The sequence below is a fragment of the Hydractinia symbiolongicarpus genome, chromosome 14, assembly GCF_029227915.1.
Source record: "Hydractinia symbiolongicarpus strain clone_291-10 chromosome 14, HSymV2.1, whole genome shotgun sequence".
In the NCBI taxonomy this organism is placed as follows: Eukaryota; Metazoa; Cnidaria; class Hydrozoa; order Anthoathecata; family Hydractiniidae; genus Hydractinia; species Hydractinia symbiolongicarpus.
In genome coordinates, this window is record NC_079888.1 from 6,034,569 (window position 1) to 6,050,639 (window position 16,071).

The 16,071-nt window shown below is 35.0% G+C and overlaps 3 protein-coding genes across 3 annotated transcripts; 2 read left to right on the forward strand and 1 right to left on the reverse strand.

Moving 5' to 3' along the window:
• Positions 1–825: 825 nt before the first annotated feature.
• LOC130626109 (uncharacterized) lies at positions 826–7,929 on the forward strand. The gene is made up of 4 exons (XM_057441215.1): positions 826–1,650; positions 2,633–3,239; positions 3,801–4,038; positions 6,078–7,929. Exons 1-4 carry the CDS (start codon positions 1,625–1,627, stop codon positions 6,653–6,655), a joined length of 1,449 nt encoding a protein of 482 aa, XP_057297198.1. The 5' UTR covers positions 826–1,624; the 3' UTR covers positions 6,656–7,929.
• A 103-nt stretch (positions 7,930–8,032) lies between these two features.
• Positions 8,033–10,058, forward strand: LOC130626108 (uncharacterized). The gene is made up of 2 exons (XM_057441214.1): positions 8,033–8,191; positions 8,327–10,058. Exon 2 carries the CDS (start codon positions 8,347–8,349, stop codon positions 9,991–9,993), a length of 1,647 nt encoding a protein of 548 aa, XP_057297197.1. The 5' UTR covers positions 8,033–8,191; positions 8,327–8,346; the 3' UTR covers positions 9,994–10,058.
• A 1,964-nt stretch (positions 10,059–12,022) lies between these two features.
• Positions 12,023–15,539, reverse strand: LOC130626110 (uncharacterized). The gene is made up of 3 exons (XM_057441216.1): positions 14,684–15,539; positions 14,148–14,588; positions 12,023–12,900 (listed from the first exon to the last, which is right to left on the reverse strand). Exons 1-3 carry the CDS (start codon positions 15,522–15,524, stop codon positions 12,734–12,736), a joined length of 1,449 nt encoding a protein of 482 aa, XP_057297199.1. The 5' UTR covers positions 15,525–15,539; the 3' UTR covers positions 12,023–12,733.
• Between the last annotated feature and the right edge of the window lie 532 nt (positions 15,540–16,071).

Below are 16,071 nucleotides of genomic sequence, written 5' to 3' on the forward strand. Positions count from 1 at the left end.
ATTATTACTATTAACTATTAAGAAGATTTTTTAACTGCAGCCACACAACAACATTGGCACGACAATTACTGACTTTAATTAAAAACCGACCTTAACGCTGTCTATAAAGACGCTCTTAAACCGTACCCTCATTTAACATTTGAATCAATGTGTTGAACATCATGTTATTGCTATTTTTTATACCAGAAAGCAAACGAAAAGCAAAGAACATTTTTGATTTTTCATTAATTCGCTAAATTTATGTATTGAAAATCTCCTGGGTGATAAAAACACGTAACCAACAAGAAAGTGGATATTTCCTTAATCTTGAAAACCTTTTCTCCAACATTTCTTTTAGAATCAATATGTCTCAAAGACAAGGTCTGGCTTTATAGAAACTGAATATTCATTCGATATCTTCATTTCCTAGCGCAACTTTAGAGATTTAGTGCTAGATTCATCCTTATCCTTGTGTATCCTTGTGTATCAAAGGTGTATCCTTGAAATTTAAAATAGCTGATAGAGCCATTTTGAATTTCAAGGATACATCTTGGATAAAAAAATACGTATTCTTTCCTCCAAGGATACACGAAACATCTTACCGATGTTGAGAATATTGTCTATATTTCTATATTTCCTTGACTGCGAAATAAAATTGTATAAAAGTATACATTTTTTGAAAGCCAGATGAATTTCCAATCGAATGCTATTTTCGTCATAAAATAATAAACTGAAAAGACGTAAAGAAACACTCAATTCTAAGTACAATTATTTGAAGCTTAGCACATAAAAATAATACCATTTAAATCTACTCCACTTGAGTAATAAAACTTCTTCTTCTTCTTCTTCTTCTTCTTCTTCTTCTTCTTCTTCTTCTTCTTCTTCTTCTTCTTCTTCTTCCTCTTCTTCTTCTTCTTCTTCTTCTTCTTCTTCTTCTTCTTCTTCTTCTTCTTCTTCTTCTTCTTCTTCTTCTTCTTCTTCTTCTTCTTCTTCTTCTTCTTCTTCTTCTTCTTCTTCTTCTTCTTCTTCTTCTTCTTCTTCTTCTTCTTCTTCTTCTTCTTCTTCTTCTTCTTCTTCTTCTTCTTCTTCTTCTTCTTCTTCTTCTTCTTCTTCTTCTTCTTCTTCTTCTTCTTCTTCTTATTCTTCTTCTTCTTCTTCTTCTTCTTCTTCTTCTTCTTCTTCTTCTTCTTCAATTTTGGTTTAAATTTCCGCCAATTTGCGGCGTCTTAAAACGGTCAGTTTAATTTATACTCAACAAGGTGGATAGCTGTGTAAAATAGACACTATTCGGCCCGGTGTTTTTTCAAATATATTATGACGGGAGGTAATCCATAACTGTTGAAGGGTTTTTAAAAATTGAATCAAACTTGGCACACTTATAATGCCTCATAAAAGGAACAATATGGCAGCAATTAATTTTTTTCTTAAGAGAGTATTTTTTTTGTGACGGCATCCTTGCAGCTTCAGCTTATAATCTGACCAAAATACCAGTACAGTATGCGCTTAAAGCCACAAAAAATTCATTTGACATATTTTTCGGTTTTAACATAATTCGCATAAAGAAAGGCTAAAAATTGCCCGAAACTCCGGTTTGCCTGATATTCAAATCAGGAAATCTGATTATTTACGTGTTTAAAATTACAGAATGATTCCCCATAATGAAATAAAGTTGTAATTTTTTATTGTTTTGTTTTTAAAAATTATTCAAACTACTACTTAGTCCCTGGGTAAAGTTAATAAAGTTGAATTGTGAGTTATAAGTTCCAACGATAATCTTAACGAAGATTATTAAATTTTCCCGAATATATGGGTTACTTCCAAGTAATGACCAATATCTAAGGCTCTGAGAGAGGTATGTGATATAAAAATTTGGCACGTGGGTGTGTAAAATATTTACAAAAAAATCAGTATTATAGCCATGCAGTATAGCAAAAAAAGTTATTTAAAAAAACTCAAAAAACTACAAACCCTGTCCAGGATCAAATAGAGTTAAGAGGTCCCCCGTAAATATTTCGACTAAAATGTACCTTCATTAAGATCGCGAAACATTTTTGTTATTATTCACCTTGTCTTCATAAATATTTTTTTCCAACAAAAGCGTTCAATGCCATCTACCAAATTTTCAAAAAATTTATTTCCTATTCTTTTCATTCATGCAACGGAGTATTTTTTTGCAAATAAAATGTTTTTCCCATAAGACACCTAAATGTAGAAATTCTTTCTTTCTTCAGTGAATCCATAGTCACGCTGTTAGTCAATGGTAGGGCTAATTAGGGACAATCAAACATAAAACTCGTCCATATTTTTTTACTATGAAGGGTTTTAGATCAAAGCTCTCCATAATAAGCAGTCCTCCCTGTCCTATAATTGTTTTCCTGCATTTGTCCCGCGTTTTAAGAAATTTCAATGTAGGCCTTTTCCTTCTATGTTATGTAAAGAGCCTATTCACATCTATCTGAACGCAATGATTCAAAAAGAAACTAAAAAAGAGATTAACTTCAAGCGATTTACACAATTAAAAAAAACTCTAGTCTTATGTGCAATAATATGCAATTTGAGAATTGTTGATTCTTGAATTTGGACTTCAGATAATAAAACCATGGAGGTATTCTTTTATACCTCCATGATATATCAAGCATCGTTTTCTTTTTAGTGCTTTGGATGATTTTAACCATGTGGAAGCTAAAGCCATGTTGGAAGATAAATTGGAAACTCTTGAGAGAAAAATACAGGAAAATCTAGCCAAAAATAACAGTCAAGGAATATCTAAAACGTTGGATTATCTCGAGAAAATTATAGAAGCAAAAAGAATATACATTGGAACCATAAAGGAAACAGATTACATTTGTGAAACATCTGTAGATGATCGAACTGCCTCCATATGTATACAGAAACTTAAAACTGTAATAAGTGTTACAAACATTATTGCAATAAAGCTTTATAGCACACTCATGGCTCAACGTCATTTAAATGAAAAGGATTTTGAAAAGTTTAATGAGATTCTTGTTGATATACTTCACAAAGAATTTAATAAAGACGTCGAAAATTTTGAGTTTCTATTGGATCCTCTTGCACTTGGCGATTTTACAAATTTATTTTATTCAATTTTCGGGCATCCTGGCCGCCATAAAATCATAGCAGATTTTATTATTCATATCGAATATGTTAGCAGCATGAATGAGACACATGATGCGACATTCAAGAAATTTATTTTATGTGCAGGAAAGAGGATGGTTGGTCCGTGCTTCTCTGCAAAAGAGGTTACAAAATATATGTGAAAATCTGTATTTTTTGCTTAGCTTTCTGCTTAGCTTCATGCTTGCACAGTTCTGTAGCTCAAATAGGAAGCTTATCAAAAAATTTAACCACTTTAAGGGCAGAAACGTTCGCGGACAGAAACTTCCGCGTATCGAGATAAAACGCGAAATTTATGGAATAAGCTTTCGCTTTCGATTTTAGGAACAAATTTCGCGGAAAAACTTTCGCAAATCAAAGAAAAAGTTCTTACGTGAAAAAACGAATGAGCAAAAAATAAATAAAATATCCATCCATGTGTCGTCGATTTTTTTGATAACAACGAATTTCAGGAAGGGGCCTTTAATTTGCTTGAAGTAAGAAAATATTTTTCGCGTGAAAATCTTTCGCGTTTTTTAAATTGGTTATGATTTCGCGTGGAAAAACCTTTGCGTTTTAATGTTTTGAAATTTCCAAAGGCAAAAAAAGCTTTTGTGGCGTTGTCTTTTATGGAGTAGTAGCGGTAGACTTAACTCTGCAATAATATAAAAGTAAAGTCACCAATTACAATATTCTTTTGATTTTAGGGCGACGTAATCCCAAAAAGCTTACTAATTCGTTCGATTTATATACCATACAACAAGAAGATTACAGGAATTGAAAAGCATGGTAAAAAAATGCAGCAGTTGGAAATACCTGGGCCCGCCATTTACACAAACGATGATGACATATTGAACATGAAATCATTTACAGCAGTGGATGTAAATTATGATTATTTTTTTCTAGACGAGAAGAATTCCAAAGACTATGTCAATGCCTGCACAGGTATTTTTTTAAATATTTTTTCTTAGCTAATTTTCTTGTGCAAGTGAACACGATAAGTGCAAACGGAATATTCAATTAGGACACCATTTTTACCTTTTTTTTTCATCAACACGAAAAGTGTTGTTCCACTTTATTGGAGACGTTATGGAAACCAACCTTCTTAATACAATAATAACCGATTACCCCGGGTTGTACCGCAAAATATCGCCTGAAGTGTCGTCCGAGCTTGCGAGGTCGGTGCAATGACTGGGGGGATATTTTTTAACCGTCTAAGTTAGATAATAAAAAACAGAATTTCGGTTTAATGATCTTATAATACTAGACGTTAACCCGTGGAATAATTCACAGGGTCGCCCGTCCTTTATATATCGCATTTCGTGTTTCCGTAACAGAAGGACAAAGAGAAGCACCAACAGACAGACGATGGCTATTATTATAGAGACTACTAGTCGATAAAGCTCGTGGAAAAATTCACTGAGGCCTGTTAAAAATGAAAAAGAAGGGTCATTTGAATTTTGATGACGTGAGCAACCCATCCGAAAAAAATAAAATCTTGTTTTCACGTTGCCTCTAATGAGTAGAGCTTAAACTGCTGATCAAGAAAATATATATGATGATGTGCTTGCAATGAACGGTTAATGAGATATAACACAGTTTAAAAAATTTTGCTGACGTCAGCAATGCCTTGTTAAACCCCAAAATTATTTTTTAAAAATTAGTATACCTTTTGCCTTCATCGTCTAGATTTTGAAACGGCGATCAAGAAAATGTATAGAATCATGTATTTTTGACAAACGGTTGCAGAGATATTAGGGTTTAAAGGTTTTTTGATGACGTCTATTCCGAAATGTAATCAGGGATCCAGTTTTAGGAAACTTACCCAAATTGCTCCCAGGTGGTCCCTAGTTACCCACGCGGTGAAAAAACATTGACGTCACCACCTCGATTCCAAGTTATTTGGCCTCAAGGTTTTAAGTGCACTGTAATGGCTTCATCAATTTAATATAGGATATTGTCGTTAAAAGTAGTGTTATTGACGTCGCGCCGTAACGTCAGAAAAATTAACATATTAGACATGCATTTTTCGGCAACATCAAAGGAAAATGAACGCATCCACTTTGCCTGTTACAGAGACACAGAACTGGCGTATTATTATAGAGACTAGCCGGTCCCGTGGAAAAATCCACGGGGTCGCCCGTCCTTTATATATAGCATTTCTTGCTTCCGTAACACAACTTTTTTCTCGCGCACAAACAGACAGACGGAATACGGCTATTTTTAATCCACTAGCACTACTTTCGTTAATACTCAAGGTCAAAATTCGAAACAGTCTTGTCTAAAAATAAACATTCTATGCAGAATTCGAAAGTCCCTATAGAATAAATCTCTGTAAACAAAACATTACGAAGTTCGACACTTACAGAGGAATGTGATAAGTTTGATGTTCAACCAAAATTTAGTTACAGCGAATATTGAAATAAATTTTTTAACTAGCTAGCTATCCAAAAATGACATGGGCTTTAACGAGTTTTATATTGACTGAGTTACTAAAAAGCTGAAGAAACGAGTCTGAAAATGAAAGGAGATGCATTTGTTATAGTTTTGCCGTCCTGTATTTAGTTTTTTTGATAAAACTGGATATCAGATCATCGTTTTCATAGACAATGTAGCTAGTTAACTAGCCATGTTGAAGAACCATTTCAGACAGAATGCTGCTAAATATGGTTATTTTAACTGTTAAGCTTGAAATCGTTGTTGTTTATATCCGATGAAAATGCTTTTATCAATCAATGTGTTGTAGAAGTTAGATATATAATCATTTCCAGTGCTTCGTAAAACGTGTTTTTCGTGCTTGCTCACTTTTTACCATTTTTCTTGACGACGGGCAATACCACTTCATATCGGCCTGTCGTTAAGAGCGCTAAGCCAATCAGAAACCCTGCATTGCCCGCTTGCAAAATCCAGACGGTTGACAATTGGCTACCAACTGTAGACGGCGTATTTTTATTTTGTTGTTAAGCCTTACTTTTTACGTCTAGACGACTGCTGTTCCTCCTTCATGGAAACTGGAACATATACAGACAATGAACTCACTATTTGTAAAAAAAAGCCAGTCATATCGGAAATGGATAGCATTTGGGTGCCAGAGAATATAATCGTTGAGTTAATACCGGCTGGTAAAAAGGGAACTAGTCAAGCGTTTTTATCGGGTGCCAAAGTGAGATACAGTCAATCGTTGTTTGTCATTGGTCCACATTATGTTGACCCATTGAAGAAATGTGGTGTCAAAAAGTGGGCTAAGATGATTATCACGAGACGAAAAGACGAAAAAACTTGCGACCCTAAAGAGCCGTTACATGGTAGAAACTATGTCCGTTACTGTAGTGGAAGAGCCGGGTCCGGATTGTGTTTACAAGCGGTAACCAAAGACATGGATGGCAAGTTTCTATGGAAACGCACCGTGCTGTCTAGAGAGACAAACATGGTATCGACAGAAGGAGAAGATCTTAGTCCGCCATGCAAAATAAAACCTCGCTCCTACATTATACCCGTGGATAAATCAATAGTGATATGCAAAGAAGGGTACAAGAAAAACGGACCATATTCTTCTCGTTAGCAACGACCGTTCACTGATCATACCCTTACCGGTGACAAGGAAGATTTATTGTTGGTTGATGAGAAGCTAAACCAGAATAGCTTGCAGTGCCCTGCCAAGCGAGAACCCAAATTTCGGGAGTGGCAGCAACAAAAATCATTTTTGCCTTAGTTCTAACAGTCTTAAAACTCATCTGTTTTTCCACGCCAGATCGTCTTTTAAAAAACTATTAATTTATTTCTGTTGATTTATCATTTATACCAGCCATATTTATTTTTATGACTAATGCAACCGTTTTCCAGTAAATTTTGCGTGCGGAACAAGATACAAATTGTCTTACAAATCTTTATATAAAGAGCCGTCTGTAGAGTGCGCATGTTTTTTTATAGAAACAAAGTTTACAATTGTTGTGAGACGAAACTTTTAAATTTGGCCCTTTTCTGCAATGTTATATTCGGGATTGAATTGATTTCTTTATTGTGCTGCAGATTTTTTTTTACTATAACATTTAAAAACATAGTTTAAATTTACGCGTACAGTTAATGAGCGCTTAAAAATTCTAAATTAAAACAGCTTATCCTGCTTCAGCTATTTGCAAACTTTTTCTTATCGAATCTCCTCTTAAAAACGAGGCATGAAATAGTAATCCAAAGAAGAGTAGAAGGTTTTTGACAACGATTAGTATGGCACTCGCACAGCCCTGTAACTGGTTAATTTAAAATCAAATCAAGTTACAAGTACAGATTCGTCTTTCTGAACACAAATACAACAACATAACGAAAACGGTCTAAATTACCCCAGAAAAGGTTTACACTCACATGCTCAGTATTAACCACCTTGTAACTATTAAACAACAACAAATGATTTATTGCCTGTCATTTCAAAGTCGTTTTTGGTGCAAAGCATGAGATTTGGTCACTTCAGTTCTTTGGGACTTAGCTATTATTATTATTGTTATTGTTATTGTTATTATTATTATTATTATTATTATTATTATTATTATTATTATTATTATTATTATTATTATTATTATTATTATTATTATTATTATTATTATTATTATTATATAGCGTATGAAATTATAATGGTCCGTGATTCTATGTGCGATTATCTTACACCCTAAACACATTAAATACTTTACATGTTCCAATTTTTTAAAAAAGAACCATTTTTAAGGAACTTGGTGTTCTTTAACAACTTATTAAAACATTGTTATAAAAGCGGAATGTATTGTTCTATTGTTACTCACAAGACAAGAACGTGTCGTTCCCATAGGGAATTTGATGGAATTTATGTGACGGTATATATCGTTCCACTCTATTTGTTCCGTTGAATTCTTTTATATATCATAACGATAATATATGCGAAATGATTATCTTGAGGAATAGTTATTTAATTATCAATACTCTGCAGTCTAATTTATATTGTGCCACTTGAAATAATTCCGTTTTCGCTGCTACCTTAACTCTGCTATGGAGAGCGTCCTTCATTATAAAAAGGAATTGTTTTAATGAGAAGTTTCTCAACTAATACTTTGTATACGAAGTAAAGTATAAGGTAAGTTGTTCAAACTTTAAATTTATAGTTAATAGGATTCTTTTTTTATTCAAATGAATTCTTTTTTTTATCCTACTTTCTATGCTTTGTTAAAAACTAATATTGTTATAAACTTTCTATAAATTTTGTTTCTAGAGAACTTTAAAGAAATCGGAATGACAAAACGAGTCTTGCAAAAGCCTGCGTGGAAAGAGGCATTGGGAGCCTCAATGAGATCGAAAAGGCTTAAGTTAATGCCTGATAAAGATAACCGCTTTTGTTGTCCTGTGGCTGATTGTGACAGCGAGTCGTATGGAAGTAAAAGAGGGTGTAGAAAACATGTCTATAACCGTCATGGATGGTTTTATTATTTCGATAAAAGACCGAATATCGACGAAGTACTTCCCCACTTCAGTACGAGAAATCGCATAAAAGATCCCCAAAGAAAGCGCGCCTCCACATTTTCAATGCCGTCTTTTGCTAAAACATGTAATTTGGCAGTTGCATTTAGGACATGGTTAAAAAGTCCAGGTGGTGGTGGTAAAGATCATTCTCAGGCCGATCAAATAACTTGTAAAGTTTTAAAGTATGCCAAATATTGCTGCGAGGATTCTCCTTCGGTATGGGAAGTACCATTCCCTGTTATCGACTACTGTGTTGGCTCTATTAATATGCTTTCTGATTTCGTAGATTTTTTGAGAGACCAATGGAAGGTTGGCTTCTCAGGAATAATTGGCTACATGAATGCTATTGGGCACATGCTTGATTACAGACGAAGCACAGGTACGACTGAAAAAAATTTGTCGGTATTTGTTGCTGCAGAGATTTATTTGCACCGTGTTAAGAAATTCCTCCTTCGTAAAATGAAAGCTGAATGGAAGTGTATCTTAAGTGTTGAATATCTAAACAGTATAGACTGTTGGGCGACACTATATGATTTACAAAAGGTGATACCATACCATAGTGAAAAATATAAACAAATTGTGTTAAATGCTAAAAACGCAAGTGCATGTGTCGCAGCACACGATTTATCATTTTCGACTTCCTTCATAGTAGCTGTATTATTTTTAATGGTGAAGGCTTCAAGACCCATGACGTATCAAACTCTTACAGTAACAATGATTAAAGGCGTGAAAGAGGATGGTTTTATAGATCAGAATGTCTTTAAAACTGCGGAGAAATACGGATTTGACTCTCTTTATTTTTCCATAGATGTACTCACACTAATAAACGAATACATTGACAATGTACGACGAAGATTGAACCCCACCAACGATTATCTACTAGTGTGTCGAAATGGTAAGCAGTTGACGCGTATTTCGGACGTATTCGGTAGAATTGTTTATCAAGCAATTGGTAAGTATATAAATCCTACACGATATAGGCAAATCATCGAAACCGAAAGTGTTGCACACTTAGAAACAAAAGAACAAGCAATTCTTTCTCAAGATCAAAAACACACGTCGCAGGTAGCTAAAGTTCATTACCAGAAGACTGAATCGCGCAATATAGCTGCAAAAGCCAGGTTATGTATGGATAAATTACGAGATCAAACAACGTGTACTTTAACTGTAAGCGAAATCAATAGTAACACCAAAAATGTGAAAACGTCTGGAAGTACTTTGGAACACGAAACACCTGTTCAAACGAGACAGAAAAAAGTTAGTTTTAGTGCCATGGAGGACAAGTTTTTACAAGCTGGGCTACAAAAATATGGCAATGCAAAATGGACTTCCATTCTCGCAGATCCTAACTACTCCTTTCATTGTAGCCGTAAAGCTAGTACATTGGCGGTTAGAGCGAAGACAAAACAATTTATATAAGTTTAAATTGTATTTATAATAAAAATAACTTTGTAAATTTACAAAGATTTTTGAAAACCAGAATATTTAAATAGTCTTTTAACTTTGTTACAGTCAAAACCGGCGTACACATAAAGGCTTTTTTTCCTCTTACGATTTGGCCAATAATCTGGTGTATTAAGTACCCTCGTGTGTGAAGGCGGTTCGCAAAAACTTGGTTCTCCCTTCAAAGCCGCTATCGGTATAGTTAGGAAAACTTCATCATCTGATAGGCAAACAATATTTTTTTCCACGGAAATTGCCAGCGTTGAACAGGAATGTGAGAACGGTAAAACCTCCTTAGATGCTGAGCATTCGTTATCCGAAACGTTTACCACAACTGCCTCTTCATTCACCATTTTAGCGTACACATAAGCGTCCACACAATTTAGGTGAAACTTACACGCTGTAAGCCTTTAAGTATGCAAATAATGGCGCAAATGCGACATTCATTAAACGCACACTTATCCCCATTCCTACTTAAAATGACTAAAGTGATTCTTGTAACACCTTGTAACGCATGGACGTGCTGATTGTAACGCCTTGTAACACGTTGTAACGCTTTGTAACCTATTTCCATGAAAAAATGACTGTGAAATTTTTGGAAATGGCTAGAGTGATTCTTGTAACGCCTTGTAACGCATGGACGTGCTGATTGTAACGCCTTGTAACACGTTGTAACGCTTTGTAACCTATTTCCATAATTTTTGGAAATGGCTAGAGTGATTCTTGTAACGCCTTGTAACGCATGGACGTGCTGATTGTAACGCCTTGTAACACGTTGTAACGCTTTGTAACCTATTTCCATGAAAAAATGACTGTGAAATTTTTGGAAATGGCTAGAGTGATTCTTGTAACGCCTTGTAACGCATGAACATGCTGATTGTAACGCCTTGTAACACGTTGTAACGCTTTGTAACCTATTTCCATGAAAAAATGACTGTGAAATTTTTGGAAATGGCTAGAGTGATTCTTGTAACGCCTTGTAACGCATGGACGTGCTGATTGTAACGCCTTGTAACACGTTGTAACGCTTTGTAACCTATTTCCATGAAAAAAATGACTGTGAAATTTTTGGAAATGGCTAGAGTGATTCTTGTAACGCCTTGTAACGCATGGACATGCTGATTGTAACGCCTTGTAACACGTTGTAACGCTTTGTAACCTATTTCTGTAGAGAAAACCGCTTTTCGCATGTCACTTTAGAAAAGGAGTATGTGGTGGGATATGAGGGAAGGAAAACGCAAAAAAGTTTTTTTTTAATTGTCTTCTTCGTCCGAACTAATGCAGATAACATCACAATCGAGAGAAGTGGTTGAATTATCTGCGGAAAATAGCTCTAATTTTACTGAAGAAATTTCAGGAACACTTTCATCATCTGACACGAGGTCTATAAAAGCAGTACTGTTATTTGCTGGACAAAACGGCATATATTCTTGCTTAACAGTGGAAACAGGTTTCGTCGACTGAGCATTGATTTCATGTTCTTCTGTTTCTTCTTCTTCCCTATGACCTTCCTCCTCTTCGTTTGTTTCCTCTTCTTCTTCCTCGTTCTCTTCGCGGTCGTGGCTACTACCTTCTCCTTCGTCTTCGTCTTGCTCAATTAGTTGTGCCCAATCAGGGTAGAGCTCCTTCATTTCTTTCGTCGGGAAGCAATCGCGGCAGGAGTTTGTAGCAAGCAACCACGTGTCGTAGAACGTGTCACTACCCTGCCAGTTGATCCTTTTACGGCGTTTGAATGCTACCAAGGTCTCATCGTTATTAATTAATGGGCAGATTTCCTCCCATGCCCCAGCGGCTATCTCGTACATTTTGCGCATATATTCAGCACTGTGTAACTTGTTTTCTATGTCAAACAGTTCATGATCAAAGTTAAGCGCATGGTACAAAATGCCATCCCTATCGTCGGCCGCAATAATGGCATAGTCGATAGCCTCTTGCGGAACTGCATTCTCAATCTGAACTCGTGTGCTTAGACAACTGCTAGATGCTTCCAATGTTTGCTCTTCGTCCAAGAAGACCGACGGATCGCAATCAACGTCGTTGTACACAGCGCCTACTTGATTTTTCTTCGCAACATTGGTTTCGCTGGTGAAAAGCGAGATGTCTTTCAACTGGCTGGCAACGTACACAAATATTTCCATGCAGTGCATTCTCATCCACTTTACGGGAAAAAAGTCATTACTTATTTTTATGCATATTGATTTACACCATTGTTATCATTTATTCTCATGAGATACTTACTTGTTATGCTATTGTCCTTCACTCGAAGTGTCTTAGTTTCGAAAACTTCAAGACGACGCAGGATAGCCTCACCATCTACACCATTTCCGAAGTCCGGCATTATATTAGTTGTTATAAAAAAACCCGAATTGTATTGAAAACGGGCCGGTTCTTTGTGTTTTTGCGGGATCATAACCAAGCCGCCTATAAGAGAAAGTGGTATCCCATCTGCACATTGCCACATTTTATTCAAAGTAAATGTTCATGTACTGCATCGACATCGACTTACCTTGCAATATTCTTTTTGCATCTTCACAACATAGACTGTCGCTAGTCCATTCATCCATAAATACGACTTGTGTATTTCTATTTATCAGGTGGCCTGAGAATCGACCATCCCGAACCACGCCAGCAATGTACATTTCTGGAATAATGCCTAAAAGGACAAATGTATGTCAGTAAGTGCCGTCTAAAAGTCAGAAGTTTTCACGAACTTTATTTAATTACCTTGAAATGGAGCAAACCAACTAGTCTTTCCACTATCAGGAGGACCTACCAGCAACAATTTCTTTTCTTTCATGGGATACTGACCGGCGAGCAAAATTTGGTACCATTTTTGATAAAAACGCAACCGCACATTTCTATCTGGGAAACTATTTTCGACACCTACAAATGTAGTTCAGTGCACCTTTTTTAGAACTACGTTACAACAAGTTACAATACGTTACAACACGTTAAAAGAAAAAGAGCCAACATTTTCACTGACAATGCGTTACAACAAGTTACAATACGTTACATCACGTTACAACTACCACCTTGATATGTTACAACACGTTAAAAGATAAAAAAAAACATTTTCTTCATTGACAATGCGTTACAACAAGTTACAATACGTTACAACACGTTACAACTACCACCTTGATATGTTACAACGCGTTAAAAGATAAAAAAAAACATTTTCTTCACTGACAATGCGTTACAACAAGTTACAATACGTTACAACACGTTACAACTACCACCTTGATATGTTACAACGCGTTAAAAGATAAAAAAAAACATTTTCTTCACTGACAATGCGTTACAACAAGTTACAATACGTTACAACACGTTACAACTACCACCTTGATATGTTACAACGCGTTAAAAGATAAAAAAAAACATTTTTTTTACTGACAATGCGTTACAACAAGTTACAATACGTTACAACACGTTACAACTACCACCTTGATATGTTACAACGCGTTAAAAGATAAAAAAAAACATTTTCTTCACTGACAATGCGTTACAACAAGTTACAATACGTTACAACACGTTACAACTACCACCTTGATATGGTACAACGCGTTAAAAGATAAAAAAAAAACATTTTTTTCACTGACAATGCGTTACAACAAGTTACAATACGTTACAACACGTTACAACTACCACCTTGATATGGTACAACGCGTTAAAAGATAAAAAAAAAACATTTTTTTTACTGACAATGCGTTACAACAAGTTACAATACGTTACAACACGTTACAACTACCACCTTGATATGTTACAACGCGTTAAAAGATAAAAAAAAACATTTTCTTCACTGACAATGCGTTACAACAAGTTACAATACGTTACAACACGTTACAACTACCACCTTGATATGTTACAACGCGTTAAAAGATAAAAAAAACATTTTCTTCACTGACAATGCGTTACAACAAGTTACAATACGTTACAACACGTTACAACTACCACCTTGATATGTTACAACGCGTTAAAAGATAAAAAAAAACATTTTTTTCACTGACAATGCGTTACAACAAGTTACAATACGTTACAACACGTTACAACTACCACCTTGATATGTTACAACGCGTTAAAAGATAAAAAAAAACATTTTCTTAACGCGTTAAAAGAAAAGTAAAAACAATTACCTTCTATAAATGGCTTTGGTTCGGGATTTTTTCCCTCACGATGAAAGTACCGTACGAATGCTCGGGGAGATCCCTTTAAATTTGGCTTGACATCGAAACATTTTTTGGCGATGTTATAACAAACTCCATTTGGCAAGCATTCAATGTAATTGTAATCCAGAGTTATTTGATCAATTATTTGACACTCGCCGTCCGACAGCAAAAATACCAACTCTCGTAAATTTGGCGTAATTTCGTTGGCGATTGCTTTGTTTTTCAACGAGCGATAGAGATAGCTTTTCACCGAACAACAGTAAACGTATGTGTATCTGCTTTCTCCTATTTTTTTGTATACACCTCCATTGCACAGTCCAAAGCTATTCCTCTCCATCATCCTTCGAACTATATCCACGGATTGACAAAGTTTGTTAGTTGGCTTAACGGGAATAGTTACTTCTGTGCCTATGCGTGTAACAATGTAAAAACATGTTTTAACTTCTACAAAAAACTTAGTCTTATTATTGGAGAAGTAAGTAAATTTGTTCGTGGCAACTTACCTTCCGATTTATCAATTACTTTTAAATCAAGCGATGTAAATCTGATTTCGGATAAACCACGAATTACATCTTGATATACCTCTTTATCAATATTTTTTGTTAGAATTAACTGACAGGGTTTCATCGAGTACTGTTCGCTTTCCATTACAGCAACGTGGTCAAGTTGAACACCTTCATCTCTAGCTGCACTCCTAATCATTGTGCGATGGGATATCTCAACTATCCGTTTTGCTTCTTCCCTATTGTGGTCTTTCAAGACTTGGTATAACGATCCTGAGAATGCTTGCAATGCACTGGTTTTGCCTACAAATATCAAATGTGGCGTAAAATATTCGAAAAACATTGACAGTATTTCAAGTACTAAAAGGTTCAAGTATTTACCTCTTGTCTGTATAGCATTGCACGTTGTTAAATTCAACCCGGCTTGCATAAAAGACTTCGACAAATTTGTTTCAAATTGACTTAAGGTACAGTTTGGCAAGTCGCACGCGATCCAGAAAGAAATGCCAGGAAATGTTTCAGGCGCATTTGCGCCGTTTCTGTTATCACCTTCACTGCTAGAGTCGGCTCCTTCTTCTTCCTCCCCTTCATTCCTCATCGACTTTCTCTTACGAGGTCTGGCCATATAGGTAATACAAGAAAAAAAACAGGATACTTGTTCGTTGCTAAGCAATATGTTCTCCATCTGCATTCTCTTGCCCCAAATGACCTCGCGGGCATCAACATCACTTCCCCACATCGCACGAACGGCTACTACCTGATATTTTCTTATTACCGGTTGGACGATGCATGCCTTCAGGGCGCGTTTCAAAACTTCACTTCGCAGTTGCTTGTTAGCCATGTTCTGCTAAGTAATACAAACGAATGCTGTAGCGGAACAAAAATAATCTCCTATGGTTATTATTATTATTATTATTATTATTATTATTATTATTATTATTATTATTATTATCATTATCATTATTATTATTAATTATTATTATTATTATTATTATTATTATTATTATTATTATTATTATTATTATTATTATTATTATTATTATTATTATTATTATTATTATTATTATTATTATTATTATTATTATTATTATTATTATTATTATTATTATTATTTTGGTGGAATATGTCGGACTTTGGTGGAATATGTCGGACGTGGTGGAATATATCGGACATATGGTGGAATATGTCGGACAAGGTGGAATATGTTGGACTGGTGGAATAATTCTGACATTATGCATATGTATTTCAATTATTAGCTTTTTGGTGGAATATTTCGGACATTTTAAGTTAGATTAAATAATTTATTTTGTAGATGATCGCTTATGTTTACCACAAAAAAAAGCAAAATTTATTATTAGATAACTAATAAATTCTACTTTTTCACAATA